General features: G+C 46.3%; 1 protein-coding gene across 1 annotated transcript in view; it reads right to left on the reverse strand.

Annotated features, from left to right (window-relative positions):
* The window catches only part of C14H9orf64 (chromosome 14 C9orf64 homolog), an 18277-nt gene extending 12031 nt beyond the window's left edge, over nt 1–6246 (reverse strand). Inside the window, exons 1-2 of the mRNA XM_023196411.2 lie at nt 5659–6246; nt 4877–5136 (exon numbers count right to left, since the gene is read on the reverse strand). Of these exons, the coding sequence (XP_023052179.1) occupies nt 4877–5136; nt 5659–5995 (597 nt within the window). The 5' untranslated portion in view covers nt 5996–6246. The remainder of the gene's footprint in view (nt 1–4876; nt 5137–5658) is intronic.
* Between the last annotated feature and the right edge of the window lie 7668 nt (nt 6247–13914).

Raw genomic sequence — 13914 nt, forward strand, 5'->3', positions numbered from 1 at the left:
CTCCCGGGTTTACGTCATTCTCCTGCCTCAGCCTCCCGAGTAGCTGGGACTAGACGCACCCGCCACCTCGCCCGGCTAGTTTTTTGTATTTTTTAGTAGAGACGGGGTTTCACCGTGTTAGCCAGGATGGTCTCGATCTCCTGACCTCGTGATCTGCCCGTCTCGGCCTCCCAAAGTGCTGGGATTACAGGCTTGAGCTACCGCGCCCGGCAATTTTTTTCTTTTCTTTTTTTTTTTTTTTTTGAGACAGGGCCTCACTGCCGCCAGGTTGTGGCTTGATTACGGCTCACCGCAGCCTTGACCTCCCCGGGCTCAAGCAATCCTCCCACCTCAGCCTCCTGAATAGCTGGCACTATAGGTGTTCACCACCAAGGCCAGTTACTTTTTTTGTTATTTTGCAGAGATGAGGTTTCCCCATGTTGCCCAGGCTGGTCTTGAATTCCTGGGCTCAAGTGATCTACCCGCCTTGGCCTCTCAAGGTTCTAGGATTACAGGCAAGAGCCATCACACCGGGACAGTTAAGTTTTTTGAAAAAATTCTTCCATAATTTTATCAGGAATAAATAGAAAGTTCAAGGATTACCAATACTTAAGAACAATATAGGCCAAGTGCGGTGGCTCACGCCTGTAATCCCAGCACTTTGGGAGGCTGAGGTGGGCAGATCACCTGAGGTCAGGAGTTCAAGACCAGCCTGGCCAACACGGTGAAACCCTGCCTCTACAAAAATATAAAAATTGACTGGGCATGATGGCAGGTGCCTGTAATCCCAGCTACTCGGGAGCTGAGGCGGGAGAATAGCTTCAACCCAGAAGGCGGAGGTTGCAATGAACTGAGATTGCGCCATTGCACGCCAGCAAGACTCCATCTCAAAAAACAAAAACAAAAACAAAAACAAAGGCCGGCGGGGTGGCTCACGCCTGTAATCCCAACACTTTGGGAGGTCAAGGTGGGTGGATCACCTGAGGTCAGGAGTTCGAGACCAGCCTGGCCAACATGGTGAAACCCCATCTCTACTAATATACAAAAATTAGCCTGGCATGGTGGTGTGTGCCTCCAATGCCAGCTAACTCAGGAGGCTGAGGCAGAAGAATCGCTAGAACCCGGGAGGCGGAGGTTGCTGTGAACAGAGATCATGCCATTGCACTCCAGCCTGGGCGAAAGAGGGAGACTCTCTCTCAAAAAACACCACCACCACCACTAAAAATAAAAAATAAAATGTTATCTATTGAAATATCAAAAAGCTGTTTTTTATATTTATCAGTATGTCACAGTAACAATTTGTTAATTAGAACTTTTACAAAGTACTGTATTACTCTAAATCAGAGTAACTTGAAGAGCTTAAAAAAATAGCTCTTCTTTCACCTATTCATCAGGATCTTTGAGGGTGGTGTTTTGGAAATGTATCTGAATTTTAAGGCTCCTAAGTGATTCTGGGGCACAGCCAGGTTGGGAAATCACTGATCTAAATCTGTCTAAGTTAAAAATTGTTAACTTTATTCATCTGTTCATGTCTAAAAATGAATGATAATCTCAGTAAATAGGCATACATTAAAATCACATGACTAGTTTGTGCAAATTGTTTATTTTTATTTATTTACTTTTTGGGGACAAGGTCTTGCTCTTCCAGGCTGGAGGAGAGTAGAACTATCATAGCTCACTGTAGCCTCCACCTCCTGGGCTCGAGCAATCCTCCTGCCTCGGCCTCCTGAGTAGCTAGAACCACAGGCACGCAACCACGCCTGGCTAGTTTTTAAATTTTTTGTAGAAATGGAGTCTCACGTGTTGCCCAGGCTGGTCTTGAACTCCTGGGCTCAAGCAATCCACTTACCTCAGTCATCCAATGTGTTGGGATTATGAGCTTGAGCCACCATGGCTAGCCCATTTTGGGGATTTTTCTGTAAAACTGTATTTTAGAAACAAGTACTCATGAGAAATGGTTTCTGTACCAATTTTCATTTAAAAATGTATCACGGCCGGGCGCGGTGGCTCAAGCCTGTAATCCCAGCACTTTGGGAGGCCGAGACGGGCGGATCACGAGGTCAGGAGATCGAGACCATCCTGGCTAACACGGTGAAACCCCGTCTCTACTAAAAATACAAAAACTAGCCGGGCGAGCTGGCGGGCGCCTGTAGTCCCAGCTACTCGGGAGGCTGAGGCAGGAGAATGGCGTAAACCCAGGAGGCGGAGTTTGCAGTGAGCTGAGATCCGGCCACTGCACTCCAGTCCGGGCGACAGAGCGAGACTCTGCCTCAAAAAAAAAATAAAAAATAAAAAAAAATAAAAATAAAAATGTATCAGATTGGGTGGGCGCTGTGGCTCACGCCTGTAATCGCAGAACTTTGGGAGGCCATGGCGGGTGGATCACAGGGTCAGGAGTTCAAGATCAGCTTGGCCAACATTGTGAAACCCCGTCTCTACTAAAAATACAAAAATTAGCCATGCATGGTAGTGGGTGCCTGGAATCCCAGCTACTCGGGAGGCTGAGGCAGAGAACTGCTTGAACCCGGGAGGTGGAGGTTGCAGTGAGCAGAGATGGTGCCACTGCACTCCAGCCTGGGTGACAGAGTAAGACTCCATCTCAAAAAAAAAAAAAAAAAAAGTATCAGATTGGCTGGGCATGGTGGTTGAAGCCTGTAATTCCAGCAGTTTGGGAAGCTGAGGCAGGCGGATCACTTGAGGTCAGGAGTTCAAGACCAGCCTGGCCAACATGGTGAAACCCTGTTTCTACCAAAAATACAAAATTAGCCAGGCATGGTGGCGGGTGCCTGTAATCCCAGCTACTTAGGAGACTGAAGCAGGAGAATCGTTTGAACCCAGGAGTTGGAGGTTGTAGTGAGCCAAGATACTGGCACTTTCTGGTACATTTTTAAAAAATTGAACTTTTCAGCAAAGCAAAACCAAAGCACTGTGCTATAAATGAAATGCAGTTCTTTATAGCAGTATGAGAACAGACTAATACAATTGTATTCTTTTTTTTTTTTTCTTGAAAAATTAGCCACTACACCCGGCTAATTTTTACATTTTTAGTAGAGACGGGGTTTCACCATGTTTGCCAGGCTGGTCTTGAACTCCTGACCTTATGATCCACTCGCCTCGGTCCCCCAAAGTGCTGGGGATTACAGGCGTGAGCCACTATGCCTGGCCAATTTCTTTTATTTTTTATTTTATTTTTTTGAAATGGAGTCCAGCTCTGTCGCCCAGGCTGGAGTGTGGTGGCGTAATCTTGGCTGACTGCAACCTCCACCTCCCAGGTTCAAAAGATTCCAAAAGAATTTTACAAAAACAAAATCCAGGTGCAGCCTGTGAGGGTCCAACAAAATGATCATCATTTGTTCAAGTACACTGTTTATGAAAAAGAAAACATAAAATATATATACAGTACACTGAACTTTGCAAGAATACTTCTGTTTTTTGAGATAGAGTCTAATTCTGTCTCGCCCAGGCTGGAGTGCAGTGGTGCAATCTGGGCTCATTGCAGCCTCCACCTCCTGGGTTCAAGCAATTCTCCTGCCTCAGCCTCCTAAGCAGCTGGGACTACAGGTGCATGCAACCACACCCATCTAACTTTTGTATTTTAAGGAGAGATGGCATTTCTCCATGTTGGCAGGCTGATCTTGAGCTTCTGACCTCAGGTGATCCACCCACCTCGGCCTCCCAAAGTGCTGGGATTACAGGTGTGAGCCACTGAGCCCAGCCAGAAATACTTTTTATTAGGGAGAGGTTAGTATACATTCTGATCTTCATCCAATAAAGTAACCTTCTTGAAGTACTAAAAATACCTAATTTTCCATAAGGAGAACATTACATGGCGGGTTCCATGTTTTTTAGGTTTGAAACATTTTAAAAGAAAAAAAAAAGACAAAAGTAAAGAATGAAACACTGATTAGAAAATATAAGAAATGAGAAACCCTGTCTCTACTAAAAAGACAAAAAGAAATTAGCCAGGCGTGGTGGCATGTGCCTGTAGTCCCAGCTATTCGGGAGGCAGAGGCAGGAGAATAGCTTGAACTGGGAGGCGGAGGTTGCAGTGAGCTGAGATCATGCCACTGAACTCCAGCCTGGGAGTCAAAGCAAGACTCCATCTGGGGCGGGGCGGGGGGGGGGAGGGCCGGGCATGGGCATGGTGGCTCACACCTGTAATCCCAGCATTTTGGGAGGCCAAGACGGGTGGATCACGAGGTCAGGAATTCAAGACCAGCCTGGCCAACATGGTGAAACCCCGTCTCTACTAAAAATACAAAAATTAGCCAGGTGCAGTGGCCTGTAATCCCAGCTACTTGGGAGACTAAGGCAGGTGAATCGCCTGAACCCGGGAGGCAGTTAGAAGTGAGCCGAGATCGCGCCACTGCACTCTAGCTTGGGTGACAGAGTGAGACTCCATCTCAAAAAAAAAAAAAAAGAAAGAAAGAAAGAAAGAAATGACGCCAGACATGGTGGCTCATGCCTGTAATCACAAAACTTTGGGAGGCTAAGGCGGGCGGATCACCTGAGGTCAGGAGTTTGAGACCAGCCTGGCCAACATAGTGAAACCCCATCTCTACCAAAAATACAACAAATTAGCCGGGTGTGGTGGTGCATCCATGTAATCCCAGCTACTCGGGAGGCTGAGGCAGGAGAATCGCTTGAACCCGGGAGGTAGAGGTTGCAGTGAGCCAAGATCACGCCATTGCACTCCAGCCTGGGCAACAAGAGTAAAACTCTGTCTCAAACAAACAAACAAAAAGAAAACATAAGAAATGACTTGGAAACACTACTTAATTTTGTTAGTTTCTTCCACAAGGAATTTAAGTTTTTATTCTCAAAATGAGTTCTGGAAGTAAAAGAGTTAACTCTGAGCCGATTAAGACTTCTTAAACCCCCAACAGAAGCAACTCACCTCAAACAGAGTCACATCTCTGTAAGAAGGAAAACTTTCAACCACCAGGTGCATTAACTTCTGCGCACTATTCTCACTTTCTTGGACGCAGTTGAGAAAAGAGCCTCCAAACTTCTCCAGCAGAATTTTCCCGGTTTCATTGAGAATCCGATGCCTCTCTTCTACTAAAGGCATGGAAACGTCTGTGTCAGAACGAAGTATATTCCGAACCTGATCCAGGGTCACTGTCGCGTAGTACGAGGCACTAGTTATTGGTATCCCTTTAGTGAAAAAAATAAAATTCAGAGGACCAATGGCATACTTTTATATTCATCGAACCTTTGCTTTTACAACATGGAATTAATGTGAAACCAAATGAGTGTTATAAGAATGCACCAAAAGCGGATGAACAAAAAATCTAAAGCAAAACTCTCATTTTCTACTTGTTCATAGTGCTTATTCACCCATTTCTAACTACTGCAATATTACATCAGATGTATTTTGAGTAAATTGCTTTATAACATCAGTCCTTTTGTTCTTCAGGTGTCATTCAAATGGTATTCTTTATAAAACTGACTTTTATGCTACTGTAACTTTTATGCTGCAATGATAAATATTAACATCATTTCCCACTAAAATACGCCCCTTTTCATACTTCTATTTTAAGTAGGACTTGCAACGAACTTCAGGTTCGCTTCCCATTATTCCATCTCCCAAATCGCTCCTTGGAACCCCGCTACACGCTCCCCAAGTAAATGGAAACCTCAAAGGCTATTAGGTCCGACAGCCAGTATGGCACCAACCTTCGTCGAGGGCTCTGTTGACGGCGGCGCACAGGGACCAGTACCCACTGTACGTTCTCCCTCTGTACCTCACCACACACTTGTGCTCGTCCTGCTCCGACCAAAAGGAGAAGTTGAGCGTGTCTGTCACGAACACCCAGTTGACCGCGGCCTCGTCGGCCGCCTTGGGGTTCAGTTCATGAAGGGCTTTCCACCCCTCCACGCGCAGCTCTGGCCCCGCCGCCTTGGCCAGCAGCAGTTCTGCCACCCTCCGTACGCCTCCGCTGTCAATAAACACATCCCGACTGTTTTCTGCGATGAATTTAGAGGATTCCCTGGGATTTAGGAGCCCGTCCATTCTGCCCTTCGGGACCGGGCGGGCCAAACTCTTTTCCCGCCCTAGGCGGGTCAAGGTCCACTCTACGCCTTGCGCTACTACCAACCGCGGGATCACAGGGCCTAAACAAGGTCCCGCCCTGCTAGGGAGTGGCACTAAGAACTTAGTGTAGCCAAGGTAAAGTTCTCTCCCGCGGCGCTGCCCGGATTAGGAAACGAGAGACCGCGGGGCAGCTCGCTGGGCCGAGGCCGCAAGCACTTCCGGGAAAGCGGTCCGGTTCACGCCCTCTCGGGCGCGCTCCCAGGCTCCGCTTCCGGTTCCGAAGGTCTGGAAACTGCCAAGGTCTGGCGTTCACCGGCAGTGAGTTGCCCACCGTGTTAGGTGGGCTTTGCCATGTTGTGCCTTTTCCTACCTTGCGTCGAACAGGAGGGACTCGAAGAGGGCGACTCTCCGCCGTGGCCTGGATCGCGATGCCCCTACCCGGCTCCCGCCCCTCTCCTTTCCCGCAGCCTGGGCAAGACACCCTTGGCAACGCCCCGCATCCGGGCTCCTTGGCCTGGAGGAGAATTATGGCCGTAGTTCTGGTTGCTGAGGACTGAGCCACCCCAGACTGCGACATGGGGCGGCGGTGCCTCCTTCCCCAAGCCCCAGGGAGTCGGTGTTTTTTTTTTTTTAAGTGAATCCCTGGCGCATTTGGCTGAACTAACGTTAGGATTAGTTGGAAGGTTTGGAGAAATGGATGAGGAAACAAATGTATTAAATTGTTAAATTAACTTTGTGTGCCTGGCAGTGTACTCAAGTACTGAATCTCACCTAGGCTGGGTCATGACAAAAGCGGCAATTGTGATCCCGCTTTTGCAAGTGAAGCTGAATGGTTCCTTGATTAGCCCCCATCACAGCAATGGTTTGGGGCAAGTTTTAAACCTTTGATAACTGAGCCCCCTAAATCGAGGGCACTTTATGAGCCAATCACCAGTGCCAGTTTCTGGTCAAATAGTGACTCTATCAGTGGCCCTACTGAGAAGACATTAAAAAATAGGAAATAAGTGTCTCACAACTGCAAACTTACACAAGTACGTTATATTAGGAGAGAGGTGTAGAAGCCAGTTTAGTCATGATCCAAATTTGCCTGGTGATGAAGTTTTAGTATAAAGGTATGCATTTTTATTTCCTTTTGGAGACTTAAATCTCCATGGATAACAAAACGTTCACACCTTTGAAAATCACCTATTAAAAAAATCATCAGTACTCATCTCTAGTCACGGACAGGAAAATCTCTTCCTTGGTATTTTTGGAGGATTTGGAGCTTTTATATTTGTTTGTTTGTTTGTTTGAGACAGAGTCTCGCCCTGTTTCCCAGGCTGGAGTGCAATGGCATGATCTCAGCTCACTGCAACCTCCACCTCCCAGGTTCAATTGATTCTCCTGCCTCAGCCTCCCAAGTAGCTGGATTATAGGCGCCCCCCACCACACCTGACTAATTTTTGTATTTTTGGTAGACATGGGGTTTCCCCATGTTGGCCAGGCTGGTCTCCAACTCCTGACCTCAGATGATCCGCCCTCCTGGGCCTCCCAAATGGAGCTTCTTTTTTTTTTGAGACGGAGTCTTGCTCTGTGGCCCAGACTGGAGTGCAGTGGCACAATCTTGGCTCACTGCAATCTCTGCCTCCTGGGTTCAAGCAATTCTCCTGCCTCAGCCTCCTGAGTAGCTGGGATTACAGGCGCCCGCCACCACGCCCGGCTAATTTTTGTATTTTTAGTAGGACAGGGTTTCACCATGTTGGCCGGGCTGGTCTGGAACTCCTGATCTCAGGTGATCCGCCCGTCTTGGCATCCCAAAATGCTGGGATTACAGGTGTGAGCCACTGCACCTGGCCCCAGATGGAGCTTTTAAATTTGACAGCTGTTACCCTAGAAAAGCAGATCTCCATCCTTCCAGTTTCTTCATTTTGGTAAGAAAAAAGAACTTTAAGGACTCCACTATGATATGTTTTCCAGAAAAAGTCACTAGTACATTAATACAGTTGTTAAGGAAATGCAAGTCTGTTGACTTGGGATTTTTCCTTTCTACCATAGCACCTAAGTCTTGGGAGACAAATTGATTTAGCAAGGAAATCTAGCAATCTGCAAAAGAATCCAGAAGGGTAAATAACTTAGACCCTTTTCTTTCACTGAGGTTTATTGATAGAAAAAAGTCAAACGCTGGCCAGGTGTGGTGACTCACACCTATAATCCCAGCTCCTTGGGAGGCCAAGGCGGACGGATCACTTGAGTGCAGGAGTTCAAGGCCAGCCTGAGCAACATGGGAAAACCTTGTCTCTAACAAAAACACAAAAAATTAGATGGGTGTGGTGGCATGCGCCAGTGGTCCCAGCTTCTAGGGAGACTGAGGCGGGAGGATCATCTGAGCCCAGGTGGCAGAGAGATTCCGGTGAGCTGAGATCGTGCCACTATACTCCAGCCTGTGAGAAAAAGTGAGATGTCTGTTCCCCCTCCCACCCAAAAAGTCAAATTCCTACCTATGTTCAAGGTATTTAAACACTAAAAGTAGTACACAAGAATAAAACATGCTTCCTTCACTCAACGTTGAGATAAAGCAAAACTGTGTGTGTCTGGGATTTTTGTTTTTGTTTTTTTAAGTGTGTCTAGAAGATTCTGAGAATACAAAAAGTGAGTTGGGCTGGCCGTAGTGACTCAGGCCTGTAATCCCAGCACTTTGGCAGGCCGAGGATCACTTGAGCCCAGGAGTCGAGACCAGCCTGGGCAACATGGCAAACCCTACCTCTACCAAAAAAAAAAAAAAGAGAGAAAAATTAGCCAGGTGGCTGGAGCCTGTAGTCCTAGCTACTCCCAGAGGCTAAGGTGGGAGGATCCCTTGAGCCTGGGAGGTGGAGGTTGCAATGAGCTGAAATCGCACCACTGCACTCCAGCCTGGGCAACGCACTGTCTCAAAAAAAAAAAAAAAAAGTGAGTTATTCACCTACTTAACATGGTTTTCCTGCTTTTTCCTTCCCAACAGATACTGTGATACTGTTTAGGAATCACTCTCTCAAACACGGTCCCTTGTAGCTTAGTTTAGCATTCTCTGACTCAGTGGTAGTCTGGACTGGTAATATCACCCTCTTGCCAGCAACTGGATTAGGTTTATGCATATTTCCCAGTTCACCTCAGTGAGTTGTCAGATTTGCAGAATGCTTGCAGAAAAGCTTTTCCTCACTCTTCCGAGAGAACTTCCAGCAGTGATTCAGGCTTCCTCTGGACCTGAGTGAACTTGGATGTAAGGCCTGGAATTGCTGCAGTCCTTTTGATGGTAACCTGAGTTTGTTTTTGTTTTGTTTTGTTTTGGTTTTTTTTTTTTTGAGACGGAGTCTCGCTCTGTTGCCTAGGCTGGGATGCAATGGCGCGATCTCCACTCACTGCAACCCCTGCCTCCCGTGTTCACACCATTCTCCTGCCTCAGTCTCCCGAGTAGCTGGGATTACAGGCGCCCACCACCTCGCCTGGCTAATTTTTTGTATTTTTTTTAGTAGAGACGGGGGTTTCACTGTGTTAGCCAGGATGGTCTCTGTCTCCTGACCTCGTGATCCACCCGCCTCAGCCTCCTGGCAACCTGAGTTTGAAGTCAACACATGGGGAAGGGCAAGGCCAAAAAAACAGAAATAAATGGACTTCAGTAATGGGATTACGTCAATTTTTCAATCTGTCCTACTTTTGGATTTTTTGTTTTGTTTTGTTTTGTTTTTTTGAGATGGAGTCTTGCTCTGTCACCAGGCTGGAGTGCAGTGGTGGGATCTGGGCTCACTGCAACATCCGCCTCCCGGGTTCAAGCAATTCTCCTGCCTCAGCCTCCCGAGTAGCTGGGACTACAGGTGCCCGCCACCATGCCCAGCTGCTAATTTTTATATTTTTAGTAGAGACGGGATTTCACCCTGTTGGCCAGGATGGTTTTGATCTCTTGACCTCGTGATCTGCCCGCCTTGACCTCCTAAAGTGCTGGGATTATAGGCGTGAACCACCGTGCCCAGCCCCCCAGTTACTTTTGAATCTTTAGTTGTGTGAGTTAATAAACTTCCTTCTAAGGCCAGGCACGGTAGCTCACACCTGTAATCCCAGCACTTTGGGAGGCCGAGGCAGGCAGATCACCTGAGGTCACGAGTTTGAGAGCAGCCTGGCCTACGTGGTGAAACCCTGTCTCTACTAAAAACACATTAAAAAGTTAGCCAGGCGTGGTGGTGTGCACCTGTAATCCCAGCTACTCGTGAGGCTGATGCAGGAGAATCGCTTGAACCAGGAGGTGGAGGTTGCAGTGAACCAAGATCATGCCATTGCACTCCAGCCTGGGCAACAAGAGTGAGACTCCGTCTCAAAAAAATAGATAAAACAAATAAATAAATAAATACACTTCCTTCTAGTTTAAAGCAGTTTTAAGTTGGGTTTTCTGTGATTTCACATGAAAGTAATCTTACACAATCTTATACAGGGAGCAAAGACAGACATGGTATCTGACATCTTATGATCGGGTGGGTAAGGTAAACAATCAAGTATCTAGGTAGGGCTGTACTTGAAGCAACACAAAGCCAGAATATAATGACTAAACAAAAAAGTGATTGTTTTTCTCACAATAAGAAGTCTAGAGGTAGGTACCACAGGGCGGGTGAGAATGTCAGCAAAGATCTAGGCTCTTCACTTTCCTGCCTTACCATCCCTATCATGTGGCTTTTGTCTTTATGGTTGTGAAATGGCTATATGCTTAAGAAAGTGAAAGCAGCAAAGGGCCAGAGCAACATGTCAGCTGAGCATGTTTCTTTTGAAAATCTTTGGCATAAGCTCTACCCCGTAGGCATAGGCTTTATTTATTTGAAACAGGGTCTCACTCTGTCACACAGACTGGAGTGCAGTGGTGCTCCAGTCTAGCTCACTGCAGTTATAGCTCACTGCAGCCTTGACCTCCCCAGCTCAAGTGATCCTCCTGAGTAGCTGGGACTACAGGCATGTACCACTGCACCTGGCTAATTTTTAACTTTTTTGTAGAGATGGGGTCTGCTGTGTTGCCCAGGTTGGTTTTGAACTCCTGGGCTCAAGCAGTCCGCCTGCCTCGTCCTCACAAAGTGCCGGGATTACAGGCGTGAGCCACTATGCCCTGCAGGGATAGGCTTTTGAAGAGATAGTGATGACCTCTAAATAACCTCTAAGCTTGCATTTTAAAGGTTAACAAAGGAGGAAGACATGATCAATGATGTGTCCATATAATTTTTCCCCCCTTGAACAGTATCCAAGTTAGATTATTCCAGTCATCAAGAGAGTCATCATTTTTGATGAGCTAAATTACATGTCAAGCTCTTGGGAATGATTATTGCTATATCTTTTATTTTCTATGATAGACTATATAGCATTAAAGAAATGGAAGGTTGACCAGGTGTGGTGGCTCTTGCCTGTAATCCCAGCACTTTTGGGAGGCCGAAGCGGGCTGATCACTTGAGCTCAGGAGTTTGAGACCAACCTCGATAACATGGTGAGACCCCGTCTCTACAAGAAATAATTTTAAAAAAATTATCTAGGTGTGGTGGCACGTGCCTGTAGTCTCAGCTTCTTAGGTATCTGAGGCAAGAGGATCGCTTGAGCCCAAGAGGTTGAGGCTGCGGTGAGCTGTGTTCGTGCCACTGCACGCCAGTCTGAACAACAAAGGAAGTTGTAAAAGTTGCCTAGAGCAGTGGATGGACAATAGACATCACTAGTGGGGAGGACATAGTTTCTCATTTCTGCTGAAAGAGTTATGCATAGAAGTGAAATGGATCTTGTGGAGGTTAAGACACCTCTTATTTTCCCTTCTCCTTGTATGCACAAAATGACAGACTGAATCCCCAAGAAGCCATAGCAGAAAGAGATATGGCTCACTACAGTGTAATTTTTCTGTTCCTTTTCTTCTTGATTTATCCATATTTAACATTTAAGATTGAGCATTTCCTTGAAATTCTCCCTTGGCTTGCAGGGCATTTATATTATCCTAGTTTTCTTAGTGTCATTGAAAGCTCTTCCTACTCTCTCCTTACTGAGTTTGGAATGTTTCATATTTATAGAATATGACTTAGGGATAGAATGGAATCTTTCTGTGAAAACCATGCCTATTAAATACTTCAATTTCTGATTTAAAATATTAAATTATAATGGAATAAATCTATTATTTCCCATTATATATCATTAACATTATTATTACAGTTCAAAACCAGTTAGTTTTTTGAACCATATTTTGCTTTTTTTTTGAGACAGAGTCTCACTCTGTCACCCAGGTTGGAGTGCAGTGGTGTGATCTCGGCTCACTGCAACCTCCACCTCCCAGGTTCAAGCAATTCTCCTGCCTCAGCCTCCTGAGTAGCTTGGGATTACACACGTGCGCCACCACACCCAGCTAATTTTTGAGACGGGGTTTCACCATGTTGGTCAGGCTGGTCTCGAACTCCTGACCTCATGATCCGCCCACCTTGGCCTCCCAAAGTGCTGGTATTACAGACGTGAGCCACTGTGCCTGGCCCATATTTTGCTTTTAATTCGTGAAGTTAATATTTCCTACTTAGGAGGAAGAGCTAAGTATTATTTTAAAACAGTACAAAAATAAACAGGTACAAAGGATTATTTAACTTGGATTCCCTTGAAAACAGAATCTGGGGCAGGGGTTAAGTGCTGATATTTAATCTATGAGGTGCAATATTTCAGCGTGACACTGAGGGGGACACTGTATTGTCCTGCCACTGCTTCATGGTGAGCTCAGAGAGACACAGCTAGTCACTCAGTACGAGTGCTGTCACTAGGGAAGTCTCTTGACAAACTATATGGGGAAACTGCCTCAGGGCAGTTTTTGGGAGGAAGGAAGGAGAACAAACTCCCCTTGGTTAGAGTTTGCCCCACAGGGAGTTATCTCCTCCATAATTCCAGGCTGCATCATCCAGCTCCTTTGGTGGCTACTCAGGAAGTCATGTCCCTGTGAGGTGTGGCATTTTATCCAAGTCTGAAAGTGAAGGAAAAGCCAGAAATCCTAGATATGGGCTGGGCATGGTGGCTCACACCTGTAATCCCAGCATTATGCGAGGCCAAGGCTGGCAAATCGCCTTGAGTCCATCAGTTCAACACCAGCCTTGGGCAACGTGGTGAAACCCCATCTCTACAAAAAGACCCAGGTTTGTTACTCATTGTCCTGCCTGTTCAACCTTGAGGCACTTTCTAGGTAATGACTGATCAGCCCCAGACTTGGCATAACTATGATCTAGTGAAACTGGCTGGCAGCAGTGGTAGCTGAGGTGGAGTAAGAGCTGTCATCCATATTTTGTTGCTGTCCTCCCTGAAATTAGCAGTGCTGCCTGTATAAGATAAACCTATGATTGGAGGGCTGCATGTACCAGCAACTGAATGGCTAAGCAAAATTAAAAAAAAAAATTTTAAGACCGGGTGCGGTGGCTCACGCCTATAATCTCAGCACTTTGGGAAGCTGAGGTGGGCGGATCACGAGGTCAGGAGATGTGAGACCATCCTGGCTAACATGGTGAAACCCTGTCTCTACTAAAAATACAAAAAATTAGCCAGGCATAGTGGCACATGCCTGTAGCCCCAGCTACTCGGGAGGCTGAGGCAGGAGAATCGCTTGAACCTGGGAGGTGGAGGTTGCAGTGAGCTGAGATCGCGCCACTGCACTCCAGCCTGGGTGACAGAGCAAGACTTTTGTCTCCAAAAAAAAAAAAAAAAAAAATTAATTGGCAAATAAAATTATATGTACTTATGTACAGCATGATGTTTTGAAGTATATTTGTGTTGTGGAATGTTTAAATCTAGCTAATTAGTAAATGCATTACCTCACAGTTATTATTTTTGTGGTGAGAGGAATGTTTTGAAAGGTTATGAGAAAGCTCACACGGTGGAAAAGAAGCCTGGGTAACCAGACTCATAAACAG

This window comes from Piliocolobus tephrosceles, chromosome 14, assembly GCF_002776525.5.
Source record: "Piliocolobus tephrosceles isolate RC106 chromosome 14, ASM277652v3, whole genome shotgun sequence".
Lineage (NCBI taxonomy): Eukaryota > Metazoa > Chordata > Mammalia > Primates > Cercopithecidae > Piliocolobus > Piliocolobus tephrosceles.